Genomic DNA, 18,364 nt, shown 5'->3' with positions numbered 1-18,364 from the left:
GTGTGCCCCACTACTCTTTGCTCTTTATAAAAACTTGGTTATATCTTGAGTATCCAAAAGAGTCCTCAAGACAGACCGAAGTACGCTTTTTGTGTGTGATTTCCATCAGTGGACCTGACTCATTGAGATGCTCAATATGGCTTTACTATTAATTAAAGCTTTTGCATCAGTTATTTTCGCCAAGTGTTCTGATTGGACAGAGTGGAAACCAACTGGAAGAGTAGAGAGGGTAGTAGCTGTGTGGGCTGTGGAGTCACTCAGTCTGAGGAAGAGAAAGAAGGGACCCACTGCTCTGCCTCACAGCTGTAAAACCGGACAGAGAGCTGGGACAGACATATGGTGACTTTCTCCCCAGACATGTTGAGAACTGGCTGGCTCCTTATATTTATTAGCCTGTGCTTTTGCTTCATCTCCTTCCTTTGGGGAGGGAAGGGGGAAACGAGAGAAAATGAGGACAGGAGGGCCAAGAGGATGTCTCCGCCCCTTTGAGACACTATGAAATGCTGCATCCACCTGGTCCAAAATCTATCTCTGTCCCCTGGATGGAACCAGATCTCAATCAAGCCATTTACTGTTCTATTTCAGGTAGAGTTAGCGTAGTTGTAGAAGAACACCCCTTGGAAGTGTTGACGTCTTTTTTTTTTTCCAGCTTAAGTTACCTCAGCTTTAATGGCTGGGTTCCCCTCTTTCCCTCTGCCAGCCACTCCTAGAGTCTAGTCCACACCGGATTCCAGATCCAGGCACAACTGTCAACTTTTGAGTGGCCTCCAAAAGAGGTGATTCCTAATTTCCATCTGTTACAGACTTTATGGTGCAGATGACCTGCTGTGAGGCTTTCCCTGCCAAGCCCAATGTCACCGCTTCTCTGGATTTTACCAGTGTTGTAAGTCTTCTCTGGGGTAAGGAGCCATGCGCATCTCCTTGAATATGAACATCACCTGTTATACACACTCTTACCTTTCACACAAATGCTACAGCAATGTAAACCCACTGTGTTAAGCCCATTAATGCTACTTATTTTTGCTTTACTTCAGATTTCTAGCGCTGGTTTGGTTTATTAACTCCATGGCTAAGACTGTCAGATCCTATGATCTATTTGCATTGATATTCAGATTAATAAAGGAGAAAGTGTTGCTAGACAAACAAAACAATATGCAATGTATATTTTGCAGCCATTAAGCCAAACTCTAAGCTGAATATTGTCTATGCATTCACACATTTAATCTCTATTTAAAAGCGTGTGTGTGCTGTATACAACTATTTCCTTTTTTCCACATGTGGAAACTAGGGCTCAGCAAAGTCAAATAAATACAATTATTAAATGGCAGAAGCAGGGCCAGAACTTCTGCCTTTTTACTCCCAAGTCCAAATTATCAATGGCTCACTTGAAGTGCCTCTCAGGACCTTTTAGGCAGGGGCTCCTGAGCAAGGAAGGGCTGTTCTTGGTGCTGTGGACTGAGGAGAATGGGAAAAGATCATTTTAGTAATAGTCATAGCCAGATTCATATTCTCTCCCTCTCTCCTCCCTTCCCCCCCCCCCCCCACGTCTCTGTTCCCCCTTCTGTCTTTCCCTGTGTTTCAGGCATATTGTCTCCATGGTTTCTTTAAGCAAACATGAAGGGTGATTCACTTTACCTAATTAGATTAATGGAATGTTAGCTTAAGAGTTATTACTGTTGGTGACAAATGTCTCCTTTGTACCCACGGGCCGGTGCCTTATCTCACGTGTCAAGTGCAAGAACAAATAGCCATTGCTCACCATAGCCAGTTCTGGAGTTGCTTTTCCTTGTGTGTCTGGACAAAGCAGAACGTTATTCCTTAGGTGGTTGGGTGGGGCAGGCACTTATCTGTGAGGAATGTCCCAGGACCCTGAGGTAGGCAAAGATAGGGTCACAGTTTTAGCCAAGGCACAACACGTTAGGTAGACTAAGGTTGCAGCCAAGAGTTTGCAGAGAGCCCAACCTTCCTTGGCATCCTTGGAGTAGAGTTGATCCTGGCACCCATTGATATCTTCCTGGTCTTGGCTGGAGGCTTTCACAGATAGGAAACCACCTGGCTCCAGTTTCCAGGCCAGGAAAGACAAGGTCAGAGGCAGGGCTTATTGTTGAAGCTTGTGAACAAGCCACAGAGATCTGGTATCACGGCGTGACATGAGAGCAGATGAAGACGGCTCTATGAAACACCCCAGGAAGAGGCCCCTTTCCTTCCGCCTCCTTATCAACTTTCAATAATCACAGGATGCTAAAGGCATCAGCTCAGGATGATGGGGAAGTTAAGTGAAAGCTCAGAGAAGGTGCGGGTCTCCCTCTAGTGAGTCCTCCCTCCTCCATCCCGAGACTCACTTACTGCAATGAAGCTCCGCCTCTTAAAGGACCCACAACTCCCTAAACATTGCTGTCAACGGAGGCCAAGTGGGCAAACACATGGGCCTGTGGGAGACATGCTGCTTTCTAACCGCAGCAAAAGGCATGCCCCCAGTGACTTCCTGCCTTCAGCCAAGGCTCTCACTTCTTTACATTGTCACAACCTCTCAAAATAGTGTGACCAGCCCGGGAGCAAACTGTCAACACAAAAGCCTGTGTGGAACACTTTGTATTCAAGCTATAGCAGTAGCCGAGATGCCAAGGCACATTTGGGTCTTGTCTGACACTGGAACCAGCTGTAACTTGAAGACAGATTGAGATTGTTTACCTTAAGCAGTGTTCACTTTTTGTCAATCATCTAGTTGACACAATTAGAATACCTCTGTTGATTTAAATATTTCTTTTAGGGAAAAAACAACAGCAACAACAAAAGAATGAGAGGATCTTTGTCTAGGAGTTTTATTGCTGCAAAGAGACTATGACCTTGGCAACCCTTATAAAGGAAAAACGCTTAACTGGGGCTGGCTTGCAGTTCAGAAGTTTAGTCCATTGTCGTCATGGAAGGAAGCATGGCGGCCTGCAGGCAGACTTGGTGCTGGACAAGTAGTTGAGAGTTCTACATCCGGATCTAAAGAGAGAGTGACAGTGGGCCTACCTTGAGTTTCTGAAACTTCAAAGCCCACCCCCAGTGACACACTTCCTCCAACAAGGCCACACCTAATAGTGTCACTTCCTGTGAGCCCTTGGGGGCGGTTTTCATTCAAACCATTGCAGTCTTATACCTATATCCACGGATTAGTTAGCATAGCTAAATCCTGATTTGGGACTGAGGTATTAGCCATCTTGGCTGTCTGCTTGTGTGCCTGTTTTGTTGACAGCTCATCCAGATGGGGAATTCATTTCATCTCACGAACATGTATAGAGATGTGTGTGTGTGTGTGTGTGTGTGTGTTAAAAATGCAAGTACCAAGACCCCACTCTAACACTAGTAAACTGGTATTCTCAAGGAGTCTGGTCCACAAATATTTTGTGACGCTGCAGGTAGAGCCCAGGGCCTCATAGAAAACTAGACATCTCTACCCTGAGAAATGTGATTTGTAAGCATCCCTCTTCAGGGATGCTCTAGGATTAAAAGATGAGCCCACCATATGTGAGTGGGTAGGCCTGAACAGCAGTTTATTCAAGCTAATACTGATACCCAGGAGTGGGAGGGGTTCTCATCTCTTCATGCTCTATAGCAGAGAGCATGGAAAATGTTCAGTCTCCCATAGAGTACTGTACCAGAATAGTCAGCACCAGAAGCCAATTGAGGTACACGTCGTACCTCGTATGTGCTCTGCTGTGTTAGTCACAATTGGAGGAGAAAGTGGGCTAGAGGGGCACTTCCCAGCACCCTTTCTTCCTCCCACAAGGATCAAAGTCATTATGTAACAGGATGACTTGTGACCGCCATGCCTGTATTTCCCATGTCCGGTCCTGCTCAGCCTATGCAGTGGTAAAGAGAACTGAAGCCAAGGCTTTGTCCATGCTGGGTAGGCACTGACTCTGCTCTGAGCTACATCTGTCTTTAGTCTCTGGATGGGCCTTTGCCAGTGTCCAGAAGACAGAGCCTCCCAGTTGCTGGGGTGGTGGTGGAAATTTTCTTGGGCTTACATTCAAGAAACATGGTCCAATAAATGGCTGGCAATGTATACTTAACCTTGCTGACCTTATATTTCCCCAATTATATAAGCAAAAGCTTAGACAAAGTAATATATAGCTTATAAACTGCTTAGCGCTGTGCCTGACCTGTGTTCAGTGCTAAGAAGTGGTATTTTGCTCTTTATTTTTTCCTAATAGCTATAGACCTTCATGGGTAAGTCGAGAGGTGAATCTCCCTCAGGCCATCAATGACAACATCCGATGTATGATCTGCCTCAGCTCCGCTCCCGTGAGGTCAGTGGTACCATTCTAAAACTGCATATCTGAGATTCAGGGCTGCAGTTCTCAACTTGAGCTCCTTTGTAGCTTTCATTGGCTTTTCAAAAATCTTCACATAATTCAGACAGACCCTGCTCACCACTTTCAGTCACCTTTGCAAATGAACACACTGGCAATGGCCCTGCTCCTGCCAAGAGGCTCGGAGCAGAGGGTTAAGACAGGGAATAAGAGTCTCAACAGAGAGGGGACAGTCAGCCATCTTGGTTTTCTTGAGACTCTGAGGACTCCTTACCATGATGCCTGGAAGCAGAGGCTGTCCACCAGGGAAGGATTGGGGGGTAAAGCTGCTGAATTCAAATGAGACATCTGAGATGTACTCACTCGCACCATCAAATACTGAGTGACTAGTCGGGGTTGAGACTGATGGTCAGGGTCATTTATGTAGCCCGCACTCCTCAGCCAGACCCGAGCCTGCACGTTGATGTCCAGGGAGACATCGGCTCAGATCTGCTCGGACCTTGGATCCTGGCTTGGATGACTGAGTGTGACATTTAGGTGTAGTGATCTCTGAAGTATGACAGATGCTTTCTTAGGTCTCGTGTGCACCCTGTTGACATTCTGTGCTCTCTGGGACTCCAGGATCTTCCTGCTGCTCGTCTGAAGAAAGAGTTTGGATGGCACAGTGTATCTGGTGCGGCAGATACTCCTGCCTGAGTGGGACATCCAGCATGCTTAGAAACCTTGCCATCTACTGCCAAGGTCCTACCATTCTCACCCGAGAGAGAACATGGAAAACACCCTTTCTTTCTTGGCTAGCACCCTGCCTTCACCGACAGATGCTGTGCAGATGTGTGTACCTGTCTGTGTGTATTGGGGGTGTAGGAGAAAAGGCCATGTAAGCGGGGGTAGAGTCTAACAAGATGTTTTTCTTTCACGTTTAATTGTACAGATGTGTAAGATGCTGTGTGTTAATTCAATATTACACACAGTATGTAATGACCAAGTCAGGATAGTTAACCTTTCTATTTCCATAAACAGAAAACCCTTTTTGACAAACACATAATAATAATCCTATACATTTTTTGGAGTTCAGTGTAATACTTTAATTCGTGCACACAGTAGGTACTGATTAAAACAGCGTGAGTAAGGCTTACATCTACCTATAATGTCATGGCGCTCTTCATAAAATAGCTGTGCCTCAACAAATGCTTAATTGGTTCCCAGTAGTTTAAAGCCGGGCAAGCAGAGAGGAAGATCCAGGACTCTCACATCTGTAGAAGGTTCCGAGCCTCACTCTCATCAGAGGTAGATCTATACAACCTGAAGATTTCTGCACCATGACATAGTGCAGTTTGAAATCTGTTACCGCCCCCCCCCCCCCCAAGCTTAGTCCAAATTTGCCCCCAAGACAGGAGAAAAATGGAGGAAAGGACTCCAGAGGAGCCTGGAGCCCTTAAGTCGCTTTCCAGCCGTGACGACCAGCGGCCAGCAGGTGTCAGTGCGCTCTCGTTCTGTCATGGCTCAGGGCCTACCCCTCCAGGACCCTTCCCCACCGCCTTTCAAAGGGGCGCAGTGCAGAGTCCAGGCCTTGAGAGTCCCGCCGACAGCTCGGCGGCTGCTAGGATAGGAGGCCTTCTCTTCCCTAAGTATGGATAACTCCGGCCTGGTCTGCTCTCGTGGATGCTGGTCCATTCCGCTCCAGTGGTTCCGTAGGAACCCGCACACGCTTACCTCTCCGGGATCCCTTTCGTCCCAGTCACCAGAAGCACCTGCGCTTGACCTGGGGCGGGGCTGCTCGCCAGCGACTCTTATGCCACTCCGCATCTCCTAATTCGGGTCCCAGCACCCTGGCACCCTCTCCTGCTAAAACCCAGCTAGATCGGTGTACCGCTGGGCGCCTGCTACTGTCTCCTGGGCCAGCTAGTAGCCGAACGGCCAACTCCCAGCAGGGGCCGCTCCCCACTCCTTAGGCTCCCTCTTAAAGCCCCTCGCTCCCTGTACCCGTCTTTCCAAAAGGCCGGTCCCAGAGGCAGCGCTCTCCGGGGTCCGACTCGGGTGCGGGCTCAAGACCTAAGGAGGGGAGGCGCGAGGGGCGGAGGAGGGTCGACTTCCCACGTGGGGGCTGACGCCGGCTGCTCGGCAACGCCGGCTTCATCCTGGGGCTATAAAACCAGTCCAGCGTAGAGCAGCGGAGCAGCCTCGGCTCCCGCTTCCGTGCAGACGCCCAGCAGCCCGCGCACACCGCCCAGCCACCCAGCGCCTCCAGCTCCAAGTCCTGCGCTCCTGCGAAAACTCACGCGGCCCTCCGCCCCCCGCCGGGTCTGTGGCGCTCAGCGCCCACCCAGCTCGCGGCTAGCAGCCACCCTTGGCTCCGCCGCGGCTCCTGGAGAGCCGGTCGCTCACCTAGCTTGGCCCTGAGGACCGAGGTGGTGGTGGAGGGGGTGCGGCTTCATGCGGCCCCCACACCCTTCACCCCACCGCCGCCGCCGTCCCCGAGCTCTGTGTACAGAGTCCCAGCCCCAGCAGGGCGCACAACTTTGGAAGTCCCGTGGGGCTCCTAGAGGAGGCAGAGTCCGCGCCTTCGCCGGAGGTCCGGCCCAGCCCTCGCCACCCCGCCTGGAGGGTAGCGACGGAGTTGGAAATCTCTTCGAGGGTATAAGAAGACAGACCTAGGACTCTGAGCCCACACCAACACCCCTCCGCCGCCTCTTGGGGTAAGACTTGCTGCTTTCGCTCAGCTTAAGAGTCAAGGTATAGATGACTAGCTAAATGCATTTGTATACATTTCTGACATCTTTCCAAATCAGGCCACCGATAATTTCTTTTCTCTTTTCTTGAAGAATAAAATCTCTAACCACCAGCGAGCCCTACTCGATCCTGCCGCTTAGAAATAAAACTTGGCTGTGTTTGAGGAGCTGGGAGAGAGAAAGCACCCACCCGGAGCGTCGGAAGGACGAACCGGTGCCAGTTCGCGGGCTCCAGTCCATGGACCACTAGCGGTCCCCAGCTTGGGCCCGAGCTCCCTGCGGCCCTCTTCCTTATGTGAGGCGCGGCGGGACGAACCGCGCACCGGAGGAAGAGGAGGACCCACGGACGCGGGGCCGGAAGGCAGCTGGCAGCAGGCCCACGAGAACCGGCACCCGCGTTCATGTTCCGCCAGGAGCAGCCGCTGGCCGAGGGCAGCTTTGCGCCCATGGGCTCCCTGCAGCCGGATGCGGGCAACAGCAGCTGGAACGGGACCGAAGCGCCCGGAGGCGGCACCCGAGCCACCCCTTACTCCCTGCAGGTGACACTGACGCTGGTTTGCCTGGCTGGCCTGCTCATGCTGTTCACAGTGTTTGGCAACGTGTTGGTTATTATCGCGGTGTTCACCAGTCGGGCGCTCAAAGCTCCCCAAAACCTCTTCCTGGTGTCCCTGGCCTCAGCGGACATCCTGGTGGCCACGCTGGTCATTCCCTTTTCTTTGGCCAACGAGGTTATGGGTTACTGGTACTTTGGTAAGGTGTGGTGCGAGATCTATTTGGCTCTCGACGTGCTCTTTTGCACGTCGTCCATAGTGCACCTGTGCGCCATCAGCCTTGACCGCTACTGGTCCATCACGCAGGCCATCGAGTACAACCTGAAGCGCACGCCGCGTCGCATCAAGGCCATCATTGTCACCGTGTGGGTCATCTCGGCTGTCATCTCCTTCCCGCCACTCATCTCCATAGAGAAGAAGGGCGCTGGCGGCGGGCAGCAGCCGGCCGAGCCGAGCTGCAAGATCAACGACCAGAAGTGGTATGTCATCTCCTCGTCCATCGGTTCCTTCTTCGCGCCTTGCCTCATCATGATCCTGGTCTACGTGCGTATTTACCAGATCGCCAAGCGTCGCACCCGCGTGCCTCCCAGCCGCCGGGGTCCGGACGCCTGTTCCGCGCCGCCGGGGGGCGCCGATCGCAGGCCCAACGGGCTGGGCCCGGAGCGCGGCGCGGGTCCCACGGGCGCCGAGGCGGAGCCGCTGCCCACCCAGCTTAACGGTGCCCCTGGGGAGCCCGCGCCCGCCGGGCCCCGCGATGGGGATGCGCTGGACCTAGAGGAGAGTTCGTCGTCCGAGCACGCCGAGCGGCCCCCGGGGCCCCGCAGACCCGACCGCGGCCCCCGAGCCAAGGGCAAGACCCGGGCGAGCCAGGTGAAGCCGGGGGACAGTCTGCCGCGGCGCGGGCCCGGGGCCGCGGGGCCGGGGGCTTCGGGGTCTGGGCACGGAGAGGAGCGCGGCGGGGGCGCCAAAGCGTCGCGCTGGCGCGGGAGGCAAAACCGGGAGAAACGCTTCACGTTCGTGCTGGCGGTAGTGATCGGCGTGTTCGTGGTGTGTTGGTTTCCGTTCTTTTTCACCTACACGCTCATAGCGGTCGGCTGCCCGGTGCCCAGCCAGCTCTTCAACTTCTTCTTCTGGTTCGGCTACTGCAACAGCTCGCTGAACCCTGTTATCTACACCATCTTCAACCATGACTTCCGACGCGCCTTCAAGAAGATCCTCTGCCGTGGGGACAGAAAACGCATCGTGTGAGCGCATGGGCCGTGCCCTGCGTGCAGACACTGGTCAGATGCAGGCCCTGGGCTTCGAAGGGGCGCGTCTACGCATGCAGCCCCTAGCACTCTGAAACCCCGGACCTACCCAGTTTGGAGGGAGCTCCGTGGCCTTTGAGACCTTTTGTTCCTATGTGTAAAGTTCTGGCTGAGAGGGACACATGAGCCCTTTTGCTGGTTGTTGTGGTTGTTCCCAGCCCACAGCCAGTTTCCTGGTGGGCTAGCCCTGATCAGTATGGTTTCCTGATGATATTGTCATATCCCCAAGTCTGCCTCTCCCAAGCTCTTCAGAGCAAGTACAGTACTAGAGAGGACATGGCTGCCAAAGGGTTAATGGACCAAGGTTTCCTCTAGTCCTGGCTAATTATCTCCCCCACACCCCTCCCTTAAATAAATAAATAAATAAATAAATAAATAAATAAATATCATTCAGGGCGGTCCTGCCTGCCCTCCTTTCTCCCCACTGTAAATATACATTATTTTTGATAGCGTCCTTTGGGTTCTTCAGTGTCGGCCTTGATGCATATTGGAATCATGGCTGTGGAGATGCCCTCCAGTCAGACAGTGGGCTATCTGGTCCAGACCAAGCTCCTTTGCAATGCAAGCCCCTTTCTAGTGTTATTACGTTGCTCTCAGTGCTTTCCAGCAGTAACTGGTGACTGTCCCCTGGACACAGACCTGCTTTGACATTTCCTGACAGGGAAGGGATTTCTGTTCATTTTCCCCTGTGCCTAACTGCATAATTGCCTTTTCCTATGTAAATATTACAGCGATGGACCAAGGCAGAAGGAGATGAACCTTCTGCCTTGCATCAGCCCTGTGTATAAAGCCATTATCCGCTGAGGCAGCGCTTGCCCCAGTAACTCACGTTAGAACTGACTTTTCTTCCCTTCTCCCCTCTTCTGGGGCTTGAAGAAGAGTGTGTATGTTTCTATCTTGTCTGTGCGCCGCCCCTCCCCCAGAAAGTGCTGACTAAGGGGAATCTTTTAGCTGCTGTTTTTAGACACCCAGGAGGGGAAATTATGTGGAAGAAACCAACCCGATACAATTTGCCAAGGTAAACAGTGTGAGGAGACAAATGGGCTGCCACACTGTACGGAGCCAGCCCCAAGAGCTCTTGGGTATCAAAGTGTTACCTCCCCTTGCTTTCCTGGCTAAGATCATGTGACTAATGAATTGCCAAAGTCAGGGAGTAGGCGGAGACTTCGTGTTTACAACCTGGTTTCTACTTATTTTAGGCAGACTGTGGAAGGCCTGTGATCTGATTTTCACGAGAGAAAAACTAAATGTCAGCACTTGTTGCTCGTGACGGTGGATTTTTTTTTTTTAATAAAAGTTTACAGATCAAATGTGAAATAAACATGAATGAAGTGGGCCTCCTGTCTAGTAATTGAGTTTTCAAGTCTTGGAACTCTGGGATTACCTGATAATACACACTTTGTACACTGTCTTTGAACACCCGAGCACTGACGCACTATCATTCACGTGAGACAGTTTGCCTATTCAATGCCTTCCCTTCTTTAATCTTTTCAAGAACGCTATGAGGTAAATCGTATTGCTGTTCCCATTTCACAGGTAAAGAAACAGTGCAGAAGGCAACTGGCTTACTTAGGGGTAGTAGGTGTATAAGGTCATTGCTTTCTGTTTCGTCTCTGTGAAGTCGGTGCTCCTAACCCCAGAGTTTCCAGGTCTGTGCTGTTCACACTCCTCTGAATGTAAGCGCACTGCACACACAGTGTATGTGTGGGCTATCTGGTCCAGACCAAGCTTGGTCCAGACCAAGATATATCCAGTGTACCGTATGCACACACCCTAAAGTGTCTATATGCCCCCAAATACGTGTATTCCTCAAAGCATTTATCTAGGACATTGACCCCCCATCTACCCTCCCCATGGTCCCTGAGAGTCACAGCTGTTTCTTGCAGCTTCCTTGCTGTGAGGATAAGTTTTAGGGAGCTTAGGACCCTCATCTTAGTCTGGACAGTAGCATGCCCTCTCCTCCAAGGCTTTGCTTAAGGATTCAGGTGAGAGGGTAATAACAGGGTCCAGATGTTTCTGTCTCCATGACTTAATTCAATCAGCCCTTGAGAGCCCAGATGCAGCCTCAGCCTCTTCAGAGCCATGCTGCCTAACCAGAGATCCTGAGAGCTGGCTAGTTATGTATCCTCCTGGGCTTGCTTCACCGAACCCTCTCCTCCCCTGGACTCTGTCTGTCACCATCTATCCCTACCGCAGATTCTGTTTGCCTCAAGAGGAACCAAGAAAGAAGTGCCGGGGCTGCCCCCCCACCCCCCAGCAGATTTCAACAGTCTGTTCTTAGGGGTGGCAAGGGCAGCTCCTGGCTCCACGTAGGATATCTGTTAAAAGAATTGTCTTTCTTATCCAGGAATCCGGGGGACTGTTTTCTCCAGAGTCAGGGCTGGTTGGTTACCAGCTTGCCCTCAGTACCTTACCCTGGGTTCTGACCATCTTCAAGTGGACCTGGGAGACTGGGACGCAAAGAACCCCACCTCAGTAAAGGTCTCTGTAACGGTAGCCAGGCCACAACACTGGACAGTTACAAGCGCCAGAGTTCAGGCTGGACATAGCATCGACCACTTCAATTGACAGAGATCCAGGGGTTTAGAGTTTGATACAGACAAGGGAATGGCCTGTTGGAAAGGAGGGAGATGAGGGATCGAGAAGCCTGCCTTCTGGTCTTCGTTTGGCTGTGGACTAGCTGTGGGACCTTGAGGGATTTGTAAGAGGAAACGTCCTGTGTTGTCTAGTGTCACTTGGACATGCTCTGCAGACCTAATGAAATCAATCTCTAGTCTACCCATGTCTCTGTGCAGCCACCCATTATGCAGTTAGTATTTATCATCTACCTGTTCATCTAGTTATCATTTATATAATGCCTTCTAAAAAGTCTTTTAGATTATAATTACATCTTCCCTTCTTTCCTCCCTTCAAATCCTTCTGCCTCCCTCCACAGGTATCACTTCCTCAATTTTTTTCATTTCAAATTCGTGGCCTCTTTTTCTTAAATTGCTGTTGTTGTTGTTATTGTTGTTGTTGTTGTGGTGGTGGTGGTAGTGTGTGTGTGTGTGTGTGTGTGTGTGTACTCCTAAATGCACAGAACATGTCAGTCCATATAAAGCAATTTTGATAGGTCTCTTTGGTGACTCGGTGTACCATGTTTCACAAGCTGTATGGAGTCGTGTTTGCTGGGACTCTCGGCTCCGGGATCTCGAGGGCCTTTCTGGTGATCCATTTTCCGATGATATAAAATACTAAATCTGCTCTCCTCTGTCTCTGTGAGGTGAAGCATGTGGAGAGACAGGTCCAATTCTTCTGGAGGACACATATTTCCAGGAGTATCGTACGCGATAAGGGTTGTGCTGTGGTTTGCAGCTGTGGGCCAAACTTGCCTGTATGTATGTGTGCGTGCATGTGAGCATGTATGAGCGTATGTGTGTGATTCCATGGGATGCATGGGTGTAGGCATACTCATGCACACTTGTGTGTGTGTGTGTGTGTGTGTGTGTGCTTTCTGTGTATGGAGTCATAGAAGCTGGCTTGTCTGGAGTGGAAAATCTAGACTATAGAGAGATGGGCATGCATGCCAGAGGAGAAAATTGCAAAGGGAGGCCAAGGGGAGTGTGAGGATGGCTCACAGATTCTAACTGTGAGGAGCCTCTCCTTAAGCTGAGAGCAGACTCCCTGTGGCCACAGAGGAGCCCTTGACTAGGGCAACAGTACTGAGCTAGATCAGCAATGATGGACGTGGCGTCCTGGATAGGCCAACACTAGTTCTCGGTGTCGCTTTCTTCAGTGCCCACACTCTCCTGCTTTCTCTGAAGGGGAAGAGTTACCCAGCCACAAGGAATTTCAGGGACGGAGGGAGGCCAGGCTGGTGAGGCTCTTAGTGTGCTTTCCAGCTCCATCAAAGCTAGAAATGTTGGCCCTCTATGAATTTTGAACCTGAGCAAAAAAAAAAAAAAAAAAAGATGGCCCACTGAGAAGGGGTAAATGAAGGGAGGTTGAAGGATTGTTACAAGATGCAGGCGGAGTTGAGAAACGCCTCCAAGGGACACCGCTGGGGCCTTTCAGCACCCTTAGACCCAAGAGAATGGGCAACCAACTCAGGCTGCAAGGCTGGTGCTGGTAGACACCACTGATGGGGGCGGGGCTTAAGCCACTGCCAAGCTGCCTTGGACAGGAAGAGAAGCAGAGAATCTCTCACTCAGGCACCTTCATTGGCTGGTGGCAGTCCTCACTGAAGACTCAGAGTACAGGAAGCTCCGGAATCCGATCAGCCTTCCAGGGCCCAGCTCAGGGTCTACGACAGAGGCAAGCACAGGACATTTAATATCAGACCCGAAATGAAGCCAGGGCGTGGCCGTGTGGTAGCACTTGGGAAACTGAGCCAGAGGGAGTTGACTAACCCCTGCAGTTTGTCCAGGGACCAGTGGCTCAGATCACTGGGCAGCTAGCTGTAGAGAAACAAGCAGGAAAGAAGCAAGCAAGCAAGCAAGCAAGCAAGCAAACAAACAAACAAAAACCACACACACAGAGACCTTTCTTTCTCTTTTGTGGATGTAAGAGTCTATTTCTGTTATGCCCAGACCTGGGGGGTGGGGTCCCCACAGACCACAAAAGACCACCAGGAGTCCAACTTGTATGCAAAAGCAAAGAGTCTCTGTTCATGGTCTAGCTCAGACTTCCCCAAGCTCTCTGACTACAGACTCAATGGATGGGTGTGGAAGGTGCTGAGGTGGTGTCAGCCTTACCTTTGATACAGTTTAAGCTGGGCAAGGGATTTCCTAACTTGGCAGTTGGTATTTCAGAAAGCATAGCTTGCATGAAATTCTAGATAACATCATAAACTTTGCTATAACTTGAGTTATTTGCCCTGGACCTGACACTGTGCATTTTCCCTTATCAAGGGTGGAGTGTGGTTGTTACTTGAAGGGGTGGTGGGGTGTCTTGGTTCCTGGAACCAGGCTGTGGTTTTTCCACTTACCAAGTTCAAACTGAGGACAAGCTGGACATAAGATGGAGTTTGAATACAAAATAGAATTAGCTGGCTGGGTCCTTCCATATCCATATTGTTACAAGCATGGCTTACTCTGTGTGTGTGTGTGTGTATGTGTGCACACACAGACACATAGACATATAGGTGTGCATGCACTCTCACCCACACACCATCCTCTTATTCTCCTTCCCTGACACTTAGGGAGGCTCTGAGAATCCTAGCCATAGTTCTCTGGGCTTTTTATATGTCACAGCTTGAGCTTCGGAGGCCAAGAAGCAGCAGCTGAGTTGAATAGGAAAGATGCCATTAAGGGCTGAGGGCTGGTTGCAGAAAAGTGGGGACTGGCTCAAGCCAGTGTCGTCAGATATCCCTGGATACATGGGGGGTTCTGCTGCCCACTCTTCTTCTCTGGGACCTCTCTCTCTCTCTCTCTCTCTCTCTCTCTCTCTCTCTCTCTTTCTCTCTCTCTCTCTCATCCTCTGGTCCTAGTGGAGGCATGGAGACATCAAATAACAATAATGATAGATTCTCTTCTTTAGTCTTTCTTTCATTTAATAGTTATATATATTTAAGCCGTGGTCAAACTGGTAGACTTGGGGACAGAGTAGTGAACAAGGAGATCAGAACTCTTTCTTTTGTGAGGGAGACCAATATTGATGGCACCAGGGCAGTGACAGATGAAGACACAGGTCCCCGGTGGGAGAACCTGAGCTGGGCTAAGGCACAGAGAAGGATGTGTGGAGAAGTGGACAGCCAGCTGAGAACTGAGGCAGAGACTGGAATGAGTCAGACAAGGAGGTGGGGAGGGGTTGCTGGATGGAAGAGGGGAGTTCCATGTTTGAGCAAGTTTCCTCTGGGAGGAGGGTGTGCTGTTGAGAGTGAATGGAGGGGAGCACAGGCTAGACCATGCTGCTGCTGGTGAAAGACTTTATCCCAGAGGCAGTGGGAACTATTGGGATCTTTTTAGACGAGAGAGGTCAATGATTGAATTTGTTTGGAACCATCATTGTGGCCACTGGGTAGAAACTAACTGGGAATGTGTGTCAGTCACCCACGCTAGAGATGCTAAGGGGACAATATAATGACACTCCGGGAAGCCTCCTCCTGCAGAGGTCACCTAGCAGGCAGTGTCAGTCGCTGTGCACACCCAAAGCTGTCCCTGTTTGCACCGTGGTTCACGCCTCTGTGAACAGACATCTTTCAGGGCAGTTTTTGTCTCAGAGGTTCCTGCTTGTGGCTAAAAGCAAACATCCTTTTGGAGAGTTACCAGTTGGCCTTGGTGTCGCCGAGAACAACTGCTCACGGAGCTGGCTTTCCTGCCTCTACAGCTTTGTCAACTCTCAGTCAGTGGGAGGGGTGGGTTAAAGTGGAATGGGGTGGTGGGTGGGTGGGAGATTCACAGGAGAACCCAGGGCACACACTGTATGCTTATGATAGACATTGCAGAACGTCTCCACCCAGGGTTCCTCTTGAAATCAGAGGATATGGTAAGCCATATGTCTGTGTTTTATCTCATTTACTCCAGTGCCAGCCTGTCTAGATTCCTCAAGAACAGTCATGTGTTTCCAAGGATGTTAGGGAACCTGGGATGCATTCTACCTGCTATCAACTCGCTGCTCTGAGACAAGCCTTTCCTATACCTTTTCATATTCGCTTCTCTGCCTGTGCCTAGTCCTTTCTCGTCTGAGGCTTGATGGAGCGGCCGTGACTCTTTCCTCAGAGTCTACAGAAAGGCAGGCACCTGGAGAGGGAAGGCTGTTCTAGTTTCACTGCTGATGCTGTGACGCAAATCCCGACAAAAACTAACCTACAAGAGGGAAGGGTTTATGGGTAATTACCGTTCCAGGTTATAGCTCATCATTGAGGGAAAGTCATGGCAGGTGCTCAAGGCACTCAGCATCCACAGTCAGGAGTAGAGAAAGATAAACTTATCCCTGCTGCTCAGTTACTCAGCCCTTTTCATTTTTAAATAGTTTGACATCCCCTGCCTAGGGAACTGTGACGCCCACAGTGGGCCGGGTCAAGTAACCATAAAGATGATCCCCTACAAACACGCTCACAGGCTAATCTGATCTAGATGGTTCTTCACTGAGAGGCTCCCAGGTGACTCTAGGTACGTTAGATTAACACGAAAACCTAGATAGCACAGCGAGGTCCTGTGCATGGAGCTTTGGTTTTTGCTTTGAACAGGTGTAACTTGGACATGGAGTCACTGGGGTTTTGAAGCAATTGCTTGGGCTGTGTGTGTGGCACTGGGAGCATCGGCTCAGTTGTATTGCTCACCTTCCCTTCTCTGTTTTGGGAGCTGGAAGGCCTTTGCTTAGGAAGCTGTTCTGAGATGTGAGATGGACTGGCAGGTGTTGTGATTACAAAAAGATAAAGAGGTATAAGAATATGTTCTATGGGGGTGTGGTAAGGTTTGGGGAAAGGGGGTGGCTCAGTGGGCCAATGCCAAGGCATCCCTTCTCCCTGAGGGATCAGCCACATGACAGCAGAGTATAGAATAGAGTTTATTCAGGGCATGGGGTGGGGTGTTAAGAGGGTAGTAGAGGCAGAGAAAGGCAGACAGAGAGAGTAGAGAAGTAGAGGCTGGCCATGACCACGTTGGGGTGGGGAGGGAATGGGTAGAGAGGGGGAGCAAGAAGGGGCAAGAGGCAAGGGAGAGAGGTAAGAAAGCAAGAGAGAGAGGAGGGGGCAAGCGGCCCCTTTTATAGTGGGCCAGGCCTACCTGGCTGTTGCTAGGTAACTGTGGGGTGGAGTTTAGACAGAATGCTAACATTAGGTTTGTATGGGACCTTCAGCCCTGAAAGTGAGTGCTTCATGAGGATTTACAACAGGGATTTGATCTCTTGGCTCTTTCTCTTGCAGCTTGCCTGCTGAAAGACCTCCTACTCATCAGTAGAGCGGGAGGGTGGGACTGGATGAACTTCCAGGCCTCTACAAGGAGCAGGTGGCTAGAGGGTTTCTAATGAAACATCCCCCACACTAGGCTCCTGGAACAGGTTAGTTCTCTTGCTGCTCTGTGGCCCCGTGCTGGATTGATCATCTCCTGGTGGAGACATTCTTACTTCTGTTTCCAAAAGGCTGCTGCTGCTTTGCCTGAAGAATCACATATACTATTTCTCTGCTACCTTGCAGAATGTGTAGGACTGTCAGGAGAGGGGATTCTGAGGAGGGAGGGCAGAGATACCCATGAGTCCTCTGTGGAGATCTCTATCTCAACCCCATTCAACCTCTCCTATGCATGCCCCACCCTCCCCAGGTTCTGTAAGGGGGAATCTACAGAGCCATAGCCTATCTAGTGTCTGCTCAGGGTTCCCTGCCCAGCCTGTCCAGGTGGAGGTTCTAAGAAGATTCGAAAGATAATGGGGAGCCAAGGGAATTCATTGTAATGAGTTTCTTAAAAGCTCTATGCTTTATTTACTCCTCTGTAAAGCAGTGACTTTTACATAACAATGGAGGTTCAGGCTGTGTCTGCTGGAAAGTGCTTGGCCAATGGCCTATTTATCTGGTGGCACACACTGCATTTGCTTCTATTCTAACTTCCCAGGGTGAAAGGGCCTAGTGCCCGCCTTGCCAGTGATGGAGAGGATATAGGAGCTGAGGTGGTAGCACATCGTAAGTGTGCTTTAGACTAGATAGGAACTAGAAACAGTAAAATCATGCCAAAAAAAAAAAGAGCATTAGTTCTGCAGCATTTGTACAGCGGAGCATTTTACACATTTAAAGAGAAACAAATCCACTTGGAAAGTTTACAGATTATGAAATATGTATAGGACATTTCTCTTTTTATTGGGTGTATAGACGTGTGTGTGTGTAAGTGCGTGTATGTGGCTGCATTTGTGTATTTGTGTAAGTGCGTGTATGTGGCTGCATTTGTGTATTTGGAGGTCAGTGACCAATGTCTACTACCTTCCTCAAGTGCTCTTTATTTCCTGAATTAGGACCTCTTTCTGAACTCAGAACTCACTGGGTTCCACTCAGCTGCCAGCCAGCTTGACTTATGGGTACCTTGCTCATGCTTTCTCAGTGCAGGGATTGCAGGTGGGAGCCATTTCTACCCAGCATTTATGTTATGTGGGATCTGGGTACCTCAACTTTGGTCCTCAGACTCGAGTGGCAAGTGCTTTCGCCACAGAGCCACCATCCAGGCCCTGAACTTTGCACACAGAAATATCTTGGTTATAACTGGTCAAATGTGATCATGTAGAGACCAAACAATAACAGCGAAAACCTGCACAAACCAAACTGTTCACGATTATCTGCAGAGGGGGTTTTGGGGTAATATGTTGTTGTTGTTGTTAAAAGTATGTTTATTCTTATAGCTAGCTCATAATCTTATCTTAACGTTTCCTGCATTCAGTTAGCAGGTTTACTTAAGAGACAATGATAGCATATCAGTGCAGGGGCTAAGGACCAAGCATGGCTTTCTGAAACAGAGTAAATAAAAATGTTAAAACCTTAGTAAATAAAGGGCAGAGTTTTCAGTACCTGACTG

The 18,364-nt window shown here is 50.2% G+C and overlaps 1 protein-coding gene across 2 annotated transcripts; it reads left to right on the top strand.

Annotated features, from left to right (window-relative positions):
- Positions 1-6,781: 6,781 nt before the first annotated feature.
- Adra2a (adrenoceptor alpha 2A) lies at positions 6,782-10,218 on the top strand. Of its 2 annotated transcripts, none has more exons than XM_021152409.2 (2): positions 6,782-6,997; positions 7,124-10,218. In XM_021152409.2, exon 2 carries the CDS (start codon positions 7,432-7,434, stop codon positions 8,827-8,829), a length of 1,398 nt encoding a protein of 465 aa, XP_021008068.1. In that variant the 5' UTR covers positions 6,782-6,997; positions 7,124-7,431; the 3' UTR covers positions 8,830-10,218. The 2 variants fall into 2 exon arrangements, with proteins under 2 accessions (XP_021008068.1, XP_029328221.1); XM_029472361.2 differs by having other exon boundaries at positions 6,782-7,034.
- The last annotated feature ends 8,146 nt before the right edge of the window (positions 10,219-18,364 follow it).

Source organism: Mus caroli, unplaced genomic scaffold (genome assembly GCF_978045245.1).
Source record: "Mus caroli unplaced genomic scaffold, Mus_caroli_1 scaffold_20, whole genome shotgun sequence".
Taxonomy (NCBI): Eukaryota; Metazoa; Chordata; class Mammalia; order Rodentia; family Muridae; genus Mus; species Mus caroli.
Note: the sequence above shows the minus strand (reverse complement) of the source record. Positions and strands in the feature narration are given on the sequence as shown.

Bases quoted from the DNA above. Each gene is read 5' to 3' on its own strand.
- Adra2a (XM_021152409.2), top strand. From the start codon at position 7,432: ATGTTCCGCCAGGAGCAGCCGCTGGCCGAGGGCAGCTTTGCGCCCATG.